This window comes from Gracilinanus agilis, chromosome 1 (assembly GCF_016433145.1).
Source record: "Gracilinanus agilis isolate LMUSP501 chromosome 1, AgileGrace, whole genome shotgun sequence".
Taxonomy (NCBI): Eukaryota; Metazoa; Chordata; class Mammalia; order Didelphimorphia; family Didelphidae; genus Gracilinanus; species Gracilinanus agilis.
The window spans coordinates 247,202,749-247,221,607 of NC_058130.1; the positions used below are offsets into that span (position 1 = coordinate 247,202,749).

Genomic DNA, 18,859 nt, shown 5'->3' on the forward strand with positions numbered 1-18,859 from the left:
GCATTTTGTTAACCCAATACTATTAGTCATTATTATTACCCTTAAAGCTTCTTTATTCTTTTAGTCTGATTAATTTTTTTCATCTGAATTGAAACTAGTGTATATTCCTTTTTTTATGCTCCTGCCTCCCCACCCTTCTCATTATTTCATAAAGATATCTCCATATATACTTGTAATTCTCATACTTGTTGATCTTTATTGCATTATAGAATTCCATTATCTTAATGTATCATGATTTATTCAACCATTCACTTATTGCTCTGTGTTTTAGTTGCTTGCACTTAAAAAATCACATACAATGCTATTATGAAAATTTTGAATATATAGCTTTTATTTTTTTAAACATTTATTAATATTTATTTTTTTGAAAAGTTAACATGGTTACATAATTCATGCTCTTACTTTCCCCTTCACCCCCCCCCCCCCCCGAATTCCCCTCCCCAGATAGCAGATGTGTATTTCCACTGGTTTTAACATGTGTCATTGATCAAGACCTATTCCCAAATTGTTGATAGTTGCATTGGTGGGGTAGTTTCGAATCTACATCCCCAATCATGTCCGCCTCAACCCATGTGTTCAAGCAGTTTTCCACTCCCGTAGTACTTCCTCTGAATGTGGGTAGCGTTCTTTTCCATAAATCTCTCAGAATTGTCCTGGGTCATTGCATTGCTGCTAGTACAGAAGTCCATTACATTCTATTTTACCACAGTGTATTGGTCTCTGTGTACAATGTTCTTCTGGCTCTGCTCCTTTCGCTCTGCATCAATTCCTGGAGGTCTTTCCATTTCACATGGAATTCTTCTAGTTTATTATTCCTTTGAGCACAATAGTATTCTATCACCGGCGTATACCACAATTTGTTCAGCCATTCCCAATTGAAGGGCAAGCTTTTATTTTATTTTTGTTACTAAAGATCCATAGAGAAAGAATATTGAGTTGAAGGTCAAAAGACCCATTTCCAGTTCTGTCTTTGATATATAGAGGATGTATGACCCAATCACTTTACCTCTCAGTTCTCAAACTCATAACTCATAATTCTTCTTATTTGTTTATTAATATAAAATAACAATAAATTAATTTATTTATTCATTTGTAGCCTGTTCCTGATATTAAAGGAAAATAATGTCATAAATTTCAATGCAAATTTAATTATAAAAGCACAATGCTTCATTTCTAATTTTTTCCACTTAGATCTTGCTTGTTGTATAATCCTGGCCAAGTCATTTAACACTGTTTGACTGGTCCTTGTCCTTCTCTTTTAGAGTTATTATTAAGTCAGAAATTAAGCATTTTTTTAAAGTTACTAGAAAAGAGAGTCATGAAAAATTTAAGGTGTGAGTTCCCTGTTATCTGAGAGCATTAGAGAAGACTTCATGAAAGAAGTAACATTAGATTAGGGATTCAAAGGCAAGAATTTGAGCAACTAACAGGATTATTAGGAGTCTACATCTAGGAAAGTGTAGAATCATAATAGGGTAGTATGAGAGTAGGGAATAAGAAAATGGTTCTTTATGGGAGTAACTTTTAGAAGGGAATACTTTATGATTTAATATAGGGTCTATTCTTTTCAGTCCAATATTCTTTTTCAAAATGGTTTAGAAGTTCTTCCTAATAAGTTATTTCATTTGTAGTCTTTTCAAAGAATTAAATACAAAATGTTTCCTCATTTGACTTTGTTCTTATTATAGAGAAACTTGCATCCAAAGTTATGTTGTTCATACAAAATTTGTATTGTATCACTTAAATGAGAAATCCTACAGTATTTTCAGATAATTCCCATAATTATTATTATTATTTTAAACCCTTACCTTCCACCTTAGAATCAATATTGTCAATTGGTTCTAAGACAGAAGAGTGGTAAGGGTGAGGCAGTGGGGGTTAAGTGACTTGTCCAGGGTCACACAGCTGAGAAGTTGTCTGAGGCCAGATTTGAACCTATGACTTCCCATCTCTAGGCCTGGTTCTCAATCCAGTAAGATACCCAGCTGCCCCCTAATTCCCATAATTATTAATGGGAAATAAAATTTAAAACAGAATGTAGATGTTACTCAGTTTAAATTTGTAAATAATGTTCTATAGGCCATTAAAACATAACATAGATTAATTCATTTGGAAGGTTAAAAACAATCAATTACTTTGAGCCATAACATGTATCCATTAATATTTGTTTCCTTTAATGAGAATAATTTGTATGCAAAATTGAAAATTATGAATTAGTTTGAGGCCATCTATTGAAATCACTGTAACTTTTATGATATTAGCAAAATACTTTCTTCAAGTACCACTGGAATGAGTAAACACAGAACTGATTAAACACACAAAGTAATAAATTAACATTGGCTTAGAGAATTGTTTTATTCTTATGAATGAATTAGACATCTTGAACATAAATGAATTTTGTGTTCAAGGATTGTGTTCATACTGGCTTTATTTTCTAAGCTTTTGAACTCAGAGAGGAGTAGTTTGACAGATTCTTTTTTCTAGTAATGGCAATAATAATTTGATTGTAGTCCCAGGACTAGGAAGAAGAATGGATATCCAGCAGCAGGGTAACTGGTGGGAAGAACGACAGTGAGGACAATGAAGTGTGTCTAGGGCCACCTAGATTGATTAGGCTATGTGAGGAATTGAGAAATTTGATTAGAGCAGCCTGGAAATGTACTTTTGGGAGGTGAGAGAGTTAAGTCTTCCAGATTAAGTTTCATTACATGATAGCCTGTGAAAAGCTTGTCCTATTGTGTTAACCTTTTATAACTTGATGTGTGACTTAAAAAAATTTTTTTTGAACTAATGAAAAATCTGCCTTTTCTTCAACCTCGTGTCCCCTCCATTCTCCCAAATAAATATTTGTCACTTAACTGCTCAATGCCTTAATTTCTTTCACTACCAATTGAGAAGATTTAATCAGGGGATTTGATAGAATCTAAAGTCAATTCTGGTCAGTTTGGTGGTAACGTGGATAGAGTCCTGGCCAGAAGTGAGGAAGACTCATGTTCCTGAGTTCAAATCTGGCCTCAGATCCTTACTAGATGTGGATTCCTAGGCAAGTTACTTAAAGCTAATTGCCTCAGTTTCCCTATATTTAAATGGTCTGTAGATGGAAATGGCAAACCACTCTTTTTTTTTTTTGCCAATAAAATCTGAAATGGAGTCATGAAGAATCAGCACAACCAAACAATATGACAGTATCTTCTAGTTCTAAACCTGATATTCTCTTACTTTCAGCTTGGGGATACATAATTTAAATTTATATCATTAGGAGTGACTAATGTAAATACCAATGGTGTGACACTTCTTGGAGCCTCTTTTTTTAAAGGAAGGTCTCAGACCAGCCACCATTTTTTAATTCCTCTCCTAGACAGCATAGCTTCTGAGTTTCACAATTTCATTACCATCATTTCCCTTCCCCTTATCCTTCCATTCTTTCTTTTTATTGTCTTCCCCCTACAGAATATAATAAACCCTGTGAGGTAAGGATTGGATTATTTTTATTCTTGCTTTATCCTGAGCACCTAGCACCTCACCTAACATATAACTGCTTGTTAAGTTAAAGAAGTGGGGCATACTGATAGATATCAGGTTAAAATTATTCTGCACATATCTTTGCGACCTGTTGTTTTATTCTGTCCCATTTCTGGGGACCTTTGCTGTAATAAGAAAAAGAAAGCAAACATTTGTTTGAAATAAAGTTTTTAGAAGTTAACCTTTGTGTAAAGATTGATTAAGGAATTAGGAAAGTGGGTTAGAGTTGAAGAAATTAATTGACTATATATTTATTTTTCTTCTTAAGGAGAAAATGTCTTTATTTATGTATATTTTTTTTCTCCCCATTTTGCAGTGTGCAAAGATCCACCTTACAAAGTAGAAGAATCTGGGTATGCTGGTTTCATTTTGCCAATTGAGGTTTATTTTAAAAACAAGGTAGGTAAACTTTACTTTTTTATGTCAGTCTTTGGAAAATCCCTTTGAAATTCTGTCAACTGTCTTTTTATATAATAATTATGTAGCTGTTTTGTTGTGCCAATACTTTAATGACCAGAATATCTCTGAGAGACATTTCTATATAAGGTAGATTATTGATATGTCTTTTTCAGATTTTAAATTTTCTTAAGTTGGAAAAATAATAATTCTTCAGAAGTATTTTGTAGAAGGAAAAATTATTGTGTATGTGATAACAAAAGTGGAAATTAGGCTTTAATTCTTACAATTTCATATTCTAATTCCTCATGATAGCAGCACCACTGGATTTTGTCTTGGAAAGAACCATCTTTGGTGTTTGATATTTAGTTGGGAGGAGGTTAATAAATATAATTAAACTCATTTCACTTTGAGGCATTAACAGATTAAAATTACCTTAAAGTTATTTTGGTTGTAGGAGGCCTAGAACAGTTTATTGTTTAGAACTGGATTTGCCTTGTTTTCTTCCAAAGTAGGTGAGGAAAAGTATTTTTAGGAATCTTCCTTTCCCCACCAAATGGCCCCCCACCCAACTCCCCCCTCTCCTCCTTGGTGAACATGTATAATGACATCTCTGTTAAAGTGAATTCCTTATATTTGACTGTCATTTGTAGCACTTTTCTGTTGAATGCATTCCACATGTTGTCATACCAATACTAGTTTGTAAATTATTTTGCGTATCTAATTAAAATTTGTTCATTTATTCATCTTTGATGTCTTTTGAGTGTTTGAAGCTTTCTGTTTACTCCTCCATCTGATCTATCAAGTATAATGCTACTATTCAAATAATCAAATTTGATTAATTTAGCTATTATATAGATTGGACCATATAATTTTTCTGCTCACAAAATATCAGTGGTACTCCATTGCACAATGAATAAAGTCTAGCCTGCTTAGCCTCGATTTTAAGAGTATGTAGAGCATATGTCCATCTGTACTTTCCCAGCCTTTTCCATGCTTTCTAATTCCTTTCAGTGGTATTCCCTTTCACACATCCTGTGTTTCAGTCAAATTGGATCCTTGCTTTTTCGTTTCCATTTTTCCAAATATCATCCATTATACCTCTGACTCCTATTTCCTTGTTATTTCTTGAGAGAATTAAAAAAATTCTTTTTTCTTGGTAGGTGTTTAGTATTTATTGAACTTGATTTAATAAAATAATAATTATAACAACAATAGCTAAAATTTGTATAGCACCTATTTTGTGCTCTGCTTTGTGCTTTGCAATGTTATCTCATTTGATTTTCACAAAAATTTTGTGAGGTAGGTACTATTGTTATCTACTTTTTACAGATGGAGACCCTGAGGCAAACAAAAGTTAAGTGAGTTGTCCAGGGTCATAAAGCTAGTAATTTTCTTAAGTCTGGATTTGACTCTAGTCCTTATTGACTCCAGGCCCTACTTTCTTCTCATTGGGATATCTTGCTTTCTCAGTCAAGATAATCAAGGAAAATCCTTCCTGCCCTTCAGTCTTGGTTTTTCACTACTTCCTCTTTGAAGTCTTCCCTAATCCTTTCATCTAGATGTGATCTTTGCTTCCCTCTCAATGATGACATCACTTTTCCCTTCATGCATTTGTTTCACTTCCTCTTTGTATTATAAATATTTGCTTACAGTTCTTGTTTCCTTTATTAGATGGTAAGTTCCAGGGGGGGGTGCAGAATGGGTCATAGTCAGTTATTGTCCGCAATCTATGTCTACCACAACATCATCTAATTGTAGGTGCTTGAAGACTGATGAACGAATAAATGATAATAGTGCTTTTTACCAACAAAATTTTATGTCAACACATTATCACTGAGAATAGATTGAACCCTTTGATGGTTTGAATTTTCATTTGGCTCATTATAGTTATGTGAGCCTCTCTGTGAAGAGATGTTGCAGGGTTCTTGAAGGTCTTCTCAATGAATCCCAAGCTCTTCTTTCCTAGCTTATTAGGAACTGTCAAACCGGGTAAGGGGCAAGTCATACAGTCTACATCTATTTTCCAGGGTTTCTCATAAATAAATGTGAAGAGGCTTAACACCCAAAGGTTGTTTACTATGTGAAGGTTTGCTTTTCTTTTCATTTTGTTTTTGTTCTTACCATAGAATACTATGTAGAAGAATACTAGTAGTTGTGGAAAGATTTTGATTTCTATGGTGGAGGTGTCCAAAATCATAGAAGCTCAAGAGTTGAAAGGGACTTTAGAAGTCATCAAATATAAGAAACTCTTTTATAGAATCACCAGCAAATGGTCACCAATTCCTGCTCAAATATCTTCATTGAGATATTTACCTGACATTTTTGAAGTCAGGAAATTCAATTTAATGATATTTCTAACATGGAGGATGGCAATGGAATAGACCTTGTGTTTGTGAAAGATTAGACAAAGCTAGAATTCACTTGCTATTGATTGGCTTAATTAATTGAGTACTGTTTAAATGTGGGGAAAGGGTTAAAAAGAACAGTCTAGTGACAGGATTTGGAGCTTGAGTAACAGGGAATGTAATGGAGTGATAGTAGATACAGAAATACAATAAAAATAGGAGTTTTTGTGGTAAAGATCACTTATGTGATTGGTTAAGTTATTTAGTCTAAGTTTTACTTCTCAAAAATGAGGAATTTGAACTTCTTGTTATTTAGGCATTTCAGTCATATATGAATCTTCATGACCCCATTTGGATTTTTCTTGGCAAAGATATTAGTGTGGTTTGCTCTTTCCTTTTCCAATTAATATTACAGATGAGGAAACTGAGGCAAACAAGGTTAATGACTTGCTCAATGTCCCAAAGCTAGTGTTTGCGGCCAGATTCCAATTCAGAAAAATTAGTCTTCCTGATTCCAGATCTAGTATGCTATCCACTGAGCCACCTAGCTGCCACAAGAAAATGTTTCTTTTTTCCTATGGTCCACACATGGGATTTGAACAAAATCCTTGTAATTCTTAGTTAAGCAAAACATACAACCACATTGACTGCATCTAAAAATGTGTTTCATTTTCCATATTTAATCTACCATCTATCAGGAGTTGGGTAGCAATAATCGTTGAACATAAAATTATTGGAGTTCTTAAATCTTTTAAAGTTATTGGTTTTTACATTATTCTTGTAGTGTAAATAGTTCCCTTGGTTCAGCTTACCTTATATTGAGTCACTTCATATTAGTCTCTCAATGTCTCTTTGAGATCATCTTTTCCCTTATCTTTTACAGCCTGATAATATTTCATTACATTCATATATCAAAATGTGTTCTGCCATTCCCTCAATTTATGGGTATTCCCTTCTTTTCCAGGTCTTTGCCATCAAAAAATATCTGCTATAAATATTTTTGTATATATAGGATCTTTTACTCTCTCTTTGATCTTTCTAGAGTGTTGGCATAGTAGTCAGATCATTAGGTCAAATGATATATGCCCAGTTTACTAACTTTTCAGGCAAAGTTTCAAATTGCTTTTCAGAAAAGCTGAATCAATTCACATCACATTAGCAGTGTATCAAGCTGTCTATTTTTCCATAGCCCCTCTAGCATTTGTGATCTTTCTTTTTTGTAAACTTTGCTGTTATGATCTTAAAATGGAACCATTTTTTCTAGACTAGACTCTAATTATTAGCATTTTCAGACACTTTTCATAGATGGCTTGGATTTCTTTCTTTTTAGAATTGAGTCTTCATTTATCAGTTGGGCAATGGATCTTCTGAGTTTGAATCAGTTCTTCATCTATCTTGGAAACAAGACCTTTATCAGAGAATCTTGTTGCAAAGATTTTTCTTTTTACAGTTAATTATTTCCTTCTTAATTTTAAGTACAATAGTTTTGTTTGTACAAAAACTTCAAATTTTATTTCAAATTATGTTTAATTTTTTATGATTCTTTTTGTCTGTTGTTTCATCATGAATTCTTCTTATATCCTGAGATCTAAAAGACAGTTTTTTCCTCATTCCTCTTAATTAATTTATGATATTGCATTTTAAATCTGGATCCTTTATCCATTTGAAACATTATTGCATAGGGTACATGGTTTTGGATCCCTAGACTACTTTCTGGTTTGTCAGATAAAGAGTCTTTCCCCTATTAAGTGGAAACTTTTTGGTTAATTGAGCATTATGCTACTATATTGCTTTAATATTTTGTGTACTTAATTTGTTCTCACTGACTCTTATAAACAGAAGTCAGCAAAGAACATTGTAGTATCTGTGGTTTTTATTCTATTGGCTCTCGTACTATTCATTTCTGTTCAAAGTTCTAAAGGAAGTTGACAATGAGATCACATCATCCATTGGTAAAACCCACTATTAGCTTTTTCCATTCTTTATCACAGAGTTGCTGATCATCACTAGAAAAGGTCACAAAATTACACTGATCTCAGCAACTACAAATTGTTTATCTATAGATTTATCTGGGTCTTTGCTATGGCTTGACAATCCTTTAAAATTTTTTATCAACTTTTCATCATATTCCCTCCAGAGACTATTCTAGTCTTTTTCTTTCCTCTTCCTAATTGCTGACATAAATCCTTCCCCTTCCCCCAATACTCAGAGCAGATGACTGGTATCTAACTTTCCTATGAAGATAGAAGTCATCAGATGTGAATTTCTTCAATTCCCATTTCTTTTTATTTCCTTAAATCTTCCAAGAATCCTAACTCTTTGTCTCTAATTTCTCGCCCAAAAGGAGATACCTCCGTGCTCAACAAGATCAATACCTATGTGATGTGTACTCTTCATCCTTATTCCCTACCATTTCTTTCCTAGGGCTATAGTCTAGAAGTCATCTTCACTTTCTTCTTCTTTTTAATAAACCCTTAACTTCCATCTTTGAATCAAGACTGTATATAGAGAGGAGTGGGTAAGGGCTAGGCAATGGGATTTACATGACTTGCCCAAGGTCATATAGCTGAGATGTGTTAGAGGTCAGATTTGAACCTAGGGCTTCCTGTCTCTACGCTTGGTTCTCAATCCACTGAGCCACCTAGCTGTCCTTTCATCTTTACTTTCTTATGAATCCTCTAAGTCATCTTTGCCAATAACACCTCATTTACCTATAGTTACCTATAGTTTAAGTCCCTACTATCCTTTAAAGCAAAAGCGTTGCCTTGGAATAGGGTCATCTTGAGTTGCTCTTTTATTTCTTTATTTTTTTAATACCAACTTAAAAAATATAGGTATACTAAGTAGAAAATTGGTAATAAGGTTGATTAGCCATCACCTTGGGAATTGCTAAGTAAACTATGGTGCATCAATATATTTGGCTGTAATTGTACCCTATTAGAAATAATGAAAATGAAAAATGCAAAGTAGCATGAAGTGACTTCTATGACCTAAGGCAGAAAGATGTATGCAGAGTCATCAGGAAAACCACATACTTAATGTGACCCAAAAGTGTTAGTGGCAAGATTAAGAAATGAAAAAATGTCCTATAGAATAATAAGCATCAAGCTTTTATTTACAAAAGTAAATAACTGCCTTTTCCTCTTTTCTTTGGGTAGAAGTATGTATCATATTTTATTAGATTTAGTTAATATGCTGATTAGGTTTATGGATTTGTTTTTTTATTGGGAAAGACAATATTCTGAAATTTTAATAATGTTAAAACAAATTATCCCAAAAACTAAAAGAAAATTTTTAATTGAAACAATAATAAACAACCAAATGCGTCCCCTTCCTCAGTACCCACAGTCTCCTCAAACTTTTGTTATCATATTATTACTAGGCTCATTTTGCGTAAAAAATTGCTTCCTCAAGTCACTTGTTACTTTGTTATTTAAAAAATTTTTTTGATAGATGCTTAAAAAAATAAAACTCTTACCTTCTGTCTTTTTTTTTTTTTTCAACCCTTGTACTTCGGTGTATTGTCTCATAGGTGGAAGATTGGTAAGGGTGGGCAATGGGGGTCAAGTGACTTGCCCAGGATCACACAGCTGGGAAGTGGCTGAGGCTGGGTTTGAACCTAGGACCTCCTGTCTCTAGGCCTGACTCTCACTCCACTGAGCTACCCAGCTGCCCATTACCTTCTGTTTTTGAATTGATATTGCTTCCAAGGCAAAAGAGAGAAGGGCTAGGCAGTTGGGGTTAAGTGACTTGCCAAGGATCATTCAGCCAGTAAGTGTTGGAGGTTGTATTTGAATCCAGGACCTCCCTTCTTCAGACTTGCCTCTCTATCCACTGAGACACCTAGCTGCCCCTATAGATGCTTTTTATGTTTATACCAGTTATTTCATCCTTCTTTGTATTCAACCCTTCCTTACAACAAGGGAAAATGTTTTTATTATAAAGTATAATTACTCTATATACTACTGGTGGTATATATTATTTATAGTTTCCACTCCTGTACTGAGAGAAAAATGATTTACTTCTTTTTTCAGTTCTCCAGGACTGAATGATCATTATTATTCATTAGTATTATATACAGTTCTCTTGGTTCTACATTCTCCAGTTGCATTATTTTGACAAAGTATTCCTTTATTTCTCTGAAATCTTCCTATTTGTTTTTCATTCTAGAGAAGGCATATTCCTTACTTTCGTATGCTATTTTTTCAGCCATTCCTCACAAGGGGCATGTATTTTATTTCTCATTTTTTCCTATTAAACAAGTGGTGGTATGAACATTTTTAAGTGCGTAGGACATTTCTTTTTCCTATTGACATCCCTGGGGCATATATGTATGCCCAGTAGTGGATTTCTGGGTCAAAGGTTGTTAGCAGTTTTGTGACTTATCTCATTTAATTTCAAATTGATTTCCACAATGGTTGAATATTAAGTCACAGCTTCACCAACAATTAATTACTGTGCCTGTTCTTCTAAAGCCTCTTTAGCCTTGTCAGTTATCATTTATTTTAGTCTTCTTTGTTATTTGATGACTCTTGGGTGAAAACTTGTATTATTTCACTAGAAACTTCTTAATCTAAATATAGTAACCTTTTCTCTATTTTCATCCTATGTGACCTTTCTATGGCTTATGATACTGTTAGACCAAAACTTTGTATGTTTCCTCTCTCCTTTGTTTTCTTAATACTACATTCTTCTGGTAGAAGGTAGGTAGACCTACCTACCTTTTTGACTCCTTGTTGTTTTCTTTTAATTCATTCCTCATTCTCTTTTCAATTCCTTTATATAGGCTTCTTTCCCGAAATAGTTTTTGATCTCTCTTCTATTAATAGCCTCTCCCTTAATGTTAATATTATTAATACTGATAATAATAATACTAAAAAGTAATATTTATGTAATGCTTTAAGGCTTAGAAGGTACCTTATTTTTTCCTCACAAAATCCCTGGGAGGGAGGTGATCTTATTATCCCTGTTTTACAGATGAGGAAATTAGCTGATTGAGATGAGGCTATGTAGCTTCCCCAAGGTCTCTGGGGCTTCATTTGAACTTAGGTCCTCCTGACTTCAGTTCTAATACTCCATTCTCTGTGTTACCTAGTTTCCTCCCCCTTAGCAATCTCACTCACGTCTACAGCTCCATTTAAGATGTGTGTACACATAAGATCTAAATATCTTCTCTTTGTTCAGGTGTATATATGTGTGTATATATACACACATGCACACACACATATGCATATATACATATAGACATATATCCAGCTATCTCTAGGTCTTTTCCATCTGGATGGCTTAGCTGTATTATAAACTATATGTGTGTCCAAATCTGAAGTCATATTTTTCTCTAAAGCTATTCTTCCTTAGGAAAGAAGAGTTTTTCTTTATGGCACTAACATTTATTCTACCTCCCATGTTCATAAACTTGATTTCCTTGGACTGTTGTCTCATTACCTTTATTTCCAATAATTTATTGAGTCCTGGTGATTGCATTTCTAAAATTCCTCTAAAGCTCTTAAATGAATTTCATTTCTCAAATTCCCTTATCACTGTTACCAGTCAAGAATAGATCCTCATTACCACTCCCAAAACCATTATAACCACTTCTTTATATTTAACTTTTCAATTAACACACATTACCAGAGACATATTTAACTAACTTAGGAAGCAGTTACAATCTGTTGCCAGGATCATGGTCTAACTCTTATTTTCTTTTTCCTTCGATTCTTTTTTTATGCCACTGCTAGAACACTCTTGTCTTTAGCAATTATATGATCATACCACTAATGTTTAAAATCTTTGATTTACTTACTATAATTTACTGAAGTAAAATTCAGCCATTTTTGCCTTTGACTTAAATTTTTTGTTTTCTTCTCCATTGTCTTTATGCATCTTCCAAACTGGACTGTTTATCCCAATCATGGATTATGCTATAATATTTTTGTACATTTGCTTAAGATGTCCTGTATGCATGGTACACCACTTTCCCTCATTTTGGGAAAGGGACTTTTTGAATCTCTACATATTAGTTTTTGTTTTTTTTCTTTGTACTTTACTGATTTATTCTTTTTTTCCTTTTTAAAATTTTTTGGTTAAATTTTTTTATTATCTATTTTGTAACCATCAGAAACTAAAAATATTTAAATAATCAAATAAAAAATATCAAAAAATCACAACCTTCATATTGTCCATTATTTCTAATAAATTTTACAATCTATTCAGCTTTTTTCCTCAATCATTTCATTTGCATTGTCAGTTATTTTGTCATTACAAAAAAGCTTCCATGAATATTTTTGTACATATAAAGTTTTTTATCCTCTCCATAATGCCCTATTGACTAAATCCTAGCAATGGGATCCCTTGATCAATGAGCATGAACAGTTTTACAACTCTTAATGTATCAAGTTGTTTTCTAAAAAACAATTTATAGCTATTCTAGCAATGTAACAGTATGACTGTTTCTCCATGCTCTTATTTTTTCAATTAACACACATTACCAGAGACATATTTAACTAACTTAGGAAGCAGTTACAATCTGTTGCCAGGATCATGGTCTTTCTAAACCCAGTTCTTTCCAGCTTATTCATAGTCAGTAGAACATTTGTTCCTATGTCACAACTTAGTAATGCAGGATTATTTCCATAGTATGAACAGTGTTAAAGTAAGACTTTTGCAGAAAATTTATGTTCTCTAAACCATTGTTGTCCCATTAGAAACTATCTTTGCATTATGTGTATACTCAGGTTTTTATCTACTACTAGTGTCATGCAAATGTGTGTGGACTCTCTAGATATCTTTCACATTTAACTGATCTAAAGTTCAATTTATCTCTTTCACATTTTTCTTATATATTTTTTGGGGGATTAGATTTAACTAATTATGAGAGGGGGATATTAAAGTCTCCTGCTGTTATTATTTTGCTATCTATTTACATCTGTATCTCATTTAGTTTTTTCTTTAAATTTTAGGACGTTATGTCTGTCCAGTGGTGCATATGTGTACAATATCAATAATGCTTCATTATTCATAGTAACCTCTCCACACCAACATAACATAATTTCCCTGTTTATCATTTCTAAATATATCCACTTTAACCCCAACTCTGAGATCATGATTTCTACCCCTGCCTTCTCTGCATTGGCTAAGGCATAGTATATTCTGCTCCATCCCCCCCTCACTTTTACTCCATGTGTGTCTCACATTTTCAGTTTATTTCTTGCAAACAACACATTGTCACCTCCTGGTTTTTATCCTTTCTGCTATTCATTTTTTCTCATGGGTGAATTCATCCCATTTATACTCAGAGTCATAATTACTAGCTGTGCATTTCCATCTATTCTAATCCTCTTCACTATACCCGTTTTCCTTTCTTTCCATCATGCCCCTCTTCAGATATTGTTTCTTTGTCCAAAACCTCTCCAATTCACACCCCTTCACAAAAAACCTATCCTTTTCCCTTGCTCTCCACATTCCAAATGGGCCCACCTCTCCATATGTCCCTCCTTTATCCCTTCCCCCTTACCTTTTAATTCTTATTCTGTCCAGGTTTCTAAAAATCACTTCCTTACCCCCCCCCCCCCCCATTTCTTGATATGAATTGTATTCTTAAAATCCCTCCCGTCTTATCCTGAGTCTCTCCCTTATCCACTCATCTTACTCCCCACTGCCCCCAGTCTTGATATATACTCCTCTCTAGGTATCCCTTCCTTTCTTCTCTTTACTTTTCCCCTTGGCCTTCCTATTAATCCACGCTTCTTTCTATTATTCTCTCTGTCTCCCAAGGAAACTCCATGTTCCTTCCTAATCCCACCTCCCTTCCCTCCTTTTCTGTTTCTCTTTATCTTCAGAAGATTTTTTTCTCTTCTAATTGTGTATATTTTTCTATCTTTATCCCAGGTCTAATTAGAGTAGGGTTCTAGTACTATCAGCACTCCACCCTTTCCTCCCCTTCTCTGTGGCGATTCCTCTACTCATTCCTGCTTCATATCAGATAGCTGTTCCACCCTACCTTCTATTGGTCTCTTCCACTACCATTTTGGCTCATTATTTTGCATTCACTTCCTACCATCAGTCTTTCTTTTATATATTCTCCTTCTAAATACCCAGTCAATTATGTCATTCCCAGGGATCATTGATGACACTTTTCCCATATAGAAATTAAACAATTTGACCTCTTGAATTTTTATAATTGTCTTTTATTCCCTTTGTATGTTTCTTATAGATCAAATTTTCTGCTGAGTTCTGGGTTTTCCTCTAGGCATAGTTGAAACTCCTTTAGTTTCATAAAGGCCCCGTTTTATTTTTAGAATTATGCTTATCTTTATTGTATGTTTTTCTTGTTTGAAAGCCCACTTCTTTAACTCTATGAAATGTTGTTTAATGTCCCGCCTTCTTTTAATGTTGCAGCTGCTAATCTTGTGGTTTTTTTTTCTGACTGTAGCTCTGTAATATTAAAAATGGTTTTTTTTTATTTCCTTCTTAACCTGGTTGCTCTGGAACATAGCAGTGATGTTCCTGTTTCTTCTTTGGTTCTAATTGAGGTGGTGATTAGTAGATTCTTTCCATTTCTATTTTATCTTATGATTCTAGAATTTTTGGGCAGCATTCCTTCCTAATTTCTTGAATTATGATATCTAAATTATTTTTGGCTAACTTTCTGGGAATCCAACTATTCTTATATTGTCTCTCAATCTTTTTTCTAGGTCAGTTATTTTTGTGATATGATGTTACATATTATCTTTTATTATTTCATTCTTTTGATTTTTCTTTATTATTTCTTGTTATCTTTGTAAAGCTTTAGATTCCCCTTATTCAATTTTACTTATTAATAGATCATTTTCTTCCATATTTTTCTGGATTTCTTTTTCCATTTGGGTGATCTTTCCTTTCATAATTTTCTTGCTTGATTTTCTTGCATTGATCTTATTTTCCCCCTAATTTTTTGTATCAAACTCTCATTTGTTTTTTGAAGTCTTCTTAAAGCTCTTACAAAAGCTTTTTTTGAGCTTGTGGTCATTTATTGTATTTCTTTATGTATTCTAGAGTTTTTGCTTCACTGTCATTTGAGTTTTAGCTGAGGCCTTCTCTGTCCCCATGATAGCTCTAAATAGTTGGATGCTTTCTCCTTTGCTTGCTCATATTTATTTATTTCTTCCATAATTGTAGCAACCAGGCCAATAGATTTAATTGATAGCTTTTTCCTCAAGTCCCACAGTTCATAGTGGATGGGGATATGTTCTCTCAGATTTCAGGAATTTTTTTTTTTTGTGGGTATGTTTCTTTTTCCTAGGTTCTATTTTAATTATTCCAATTTTTGCAGTCCCTGGTCTTATATACTATTGTCTCCCATTCAAACCCAAATCTATGATTGAGCTCAGGTTCTTCAACCAGAGCTTGTGGGCAGTTTTGCCACTGTAATTGTGAGCAATCTATTTTTCCCTGTGTGAGTGACCATAATTGATGGGACTGTATTCCCTCAGCAATCACACTTATCAGTGTGTGCTTTTTCCTTAATTCTTCTCTCCTCCTGCTCATGATAGAGCAGGTATCTAATATGTGTGTTCTTCAGACCTCCAAAATCTCTAGTTTGTTCTACAGCAAGTTTTGAGTTTCTGTGCTTAGAGGCTGGCCCCTCTGCTCTGTGGCATCCACTCCTTCAAACCTTAGTTCTAGAACAGCAAGGGTCTTCAGAGTTGAAGTGGAAACAGACTCAGCTCCTCTCAGGGACCCCTGCCTCTGGGTTTTAGTGTTATCCTTGGAGATGCAAGCTCTGGGGTTCAGCAAACACAGTGATCTTGTTAATTCAATACCCAGAGGATTTCCTGTTTATTTTACTTTGTTTATTCTGTTCCTGTCCTCAGGGTTTAGGGTTGTGGGACTGAGGCCAGGGAAGTCAGAAACCTTCTTCCATAGTTACCCCTGGCTGTTCAGCTTTACTCTAGACTCTGGTATGTTTTTCCTGGTTTTAGCATTGATTCTGTGGAGTTTGTTTTGGTTGTTTGTTGGGGTTATTAAGAGGCCCTGGAAGCTTCATGTCCTACTCTGCCATTTTCTTATAATTCATTCTTTTTTTTTTTAAATCCTTAACTTTCATCTTGGAATTAATAATGTGTATTGGTTCCGAGGTAGAAGAGTGGTAAGGGTGGGCAATGGGGGTCAAGTGACTTGCCCAAGGTCACACAGCTGTGAAGTGTCTGAGGCCAGATTTGAACCTAGGACCTCCTGTCTCTGGGCCCGGCTCTCAATCCACTGAGCTACCCCGATGCCCCCATAATTCATTCTTTACATTTTCTTTAATGCCCATTTTGGATAACACTTTTTCCAGGAAGCTGTGATAACCTTACTTAGTAACAAAATACCCTTTTTTTTTTCTTGTTCTCTAGCATACTTATCACATAATATCAATTACTAGAGCTACCTGTATTTTTGTGTACCTACTAGATTCTTTTTTATTTATTTTATTTTATTATTATTAATATTTTTAATTTAAAAAAAAACACGCTTACCTTCCGTCTTGGAGTCAATACTCAGTATTGACTCCAAGGCAGAAGAGCAGTAAGGATAGGCAATGGGGGTCAAGTGACTTGCCCCAGGGTCACACAACTAGAAAGTGTCTGAGGTCAAATTTGAACCTAGGACCCACCTACTAGATTCCAAGTTCCTGGAGGACAGAGACTGAATCTTATATGAAGGCTATATTTCTTTCTTTTTTTTTAAATTTTAAATTTGTTAATTTAATTAATTTATATGATTTTCCCATGATTCCATGATTCATGTTCTTTCACTCCCCTCTTCAATCCCCCATCCCAGAGCTGATGAGCAATTCCACTGGGTTTTACATGTATAATTTATGAAAACCTATTTCCATATTATCAGTATTTGCAATGGAGTGATCCTTTAGAGTCTAGATCCCTAATCATATCCCCATTGAACCATTGTGAACAAGCAAATATTTTTCTTCTGTGTTTCTACTCCCACAGTTCTTTCTCTGGATATGGAGAGCATTCTTTCTCATAAAGTCCTCAGAATTGTCCTGGGTCCTTGCATTGCTGCTAGTAGAGAAGTCCATTACATTCGATTGTATGTCAGTCTCTCTGTAAAACGTTCTCCTGGTTCTGCTCTTTTCCTTCTTGTGGCATCCATGTTTCTGAGAGGGGTTCAAGCTGCCTCACAGAATTCCATAGTGTTCCCCAGAACTCTAAGAGAAGGGGCAGTTAAGGGCAGTTGGAGTGCTGGTATAAAATCCAGGTCACCCTTTTTGCAAGGGTCCTGACTCTTGGCTCTGGGCGCAGACACTGTGTGTAGCTCCTGGGGCTGAGACAGTCTCTGACAGCCAGGGCTCCTTTACTTGATAGCAACCTCAAAGACAGACCTTCAAGCAAGATCAGAGTCTACCTTCAGTTTAGCTGTTTAGGTTTTAGAAGGAAGATTATTTAAGGGCTTAGATAGGAGTTCAGTCATTCAAGATACATTTCTCCCTTGGGGGGTGGGTAGTTGCTGCATATTTTGACATAGCTGATTTTAGGTAGCTTCCCCTTACCTCATTCCTAAATCATTTCCCTTCTTCCTGTTCCCAGAAACCAATAAACCCTTAATATTTAGAAGCTGTACCTGGATACAGATAATTTTGGGAGATACATCCTCCAAAAGCCAAGTTCTTCTTTCTAGTGGCTCTGAAGTTGATCCTAGCTTCAGAGCCAGTGGGCTGCTCCTAAGACAACTAGCCTCTTATATTTCTATCCTGTGGGGGAATAATTTAGTCAAAGAAAGTTATTAGCACAAGGGTTTAGTCTCTATCCACTTACCATCTTGGCCCAGATTTAACCAAGCTTGAATAACCTCCATAACCAGCTCTGAGAGGATTCTGCTAACTGATTTCCAACTGCTTACAGGGTGGAGAGAGGTGAAGGAGTACTCCACTTGTTCTTGCCCCTCCCATCCAGTCTAATTTATCTGTGTCTCCTCTGATCTGGGACTAGGGAGAATCCATTGCCATCTGACCCCTAATCTTACATTCTGCATTAATTCCTGGAATTCTTTCCAGTTCACATGGAATTGATCCAGTTCATTATTCCTTTCAGCACAATAGTGTTCCATTACCATCAGATTCCACGATTTGTTCAACCATTCCCCAATAGATAGACACCTCCTCATTTTCCATTTTTTTTTTGCCACCAGAAAGAGCATGTCTATATTTTTGTACATGTATTTTTCCTTATTGTCTCTTTGGGGTACAAACCCAGCAGTGGTATGGCTGGATCATAGGGCAGGCAGTATTTTAAAGCCCTTTGGGCATAATTCCAAATTGTCTTCCAGAAGGTTGGATCAATTTATAACTCCACCAGTGATGTATTAGTGTCCCAATTTTGCCATATCCCTTCCAACATTGATTACTTTCCTTTGCTGTCTTGTTAGCTAATCTGCAAGTTGTGAGGTGGTACTGCAGAGTTGTTTTGATTTGCATTTCCTTAATTATAAGAGATTTATAAGAGATTTAGAACACTTTTTCATGTGCTTATTGATAGTTTTGATTTCTTTATCTGAAAACTGCCTATTCATGTCCCTTACCCATTTATCAATTTTCATGTCCCTTACCCATTTAT

At 34.8% G+C, this 18,859-nt stretch overlaps 1 protein-coding gene across 3 annotated transcripts in view; it reads left to right on the plus strand.

Annotated features, from left to right (window-relative positions):
- MLLT3 (MLLT3 super elongation complex subunit) overlaps positions 1-18,859 on the plus strand; it is a 298,796-nt gene that overhangs the window by 149,853 nt on the left and 130,084 nt on the right. For all 3 annotated transcript variants that reach the window (XM_044660693.1, XM_044660708.1, XM_044660700.1), the window contains exon 3: positions 3,839-3,921. In XM_044660693.1, the coding sequence (XP_044516628.1) occupies positions 3,839-3,921 (83 nt within the window). The remainder of the gene's footprint in view (positions 1-3,838; positions 3,922-18,859) is intronic.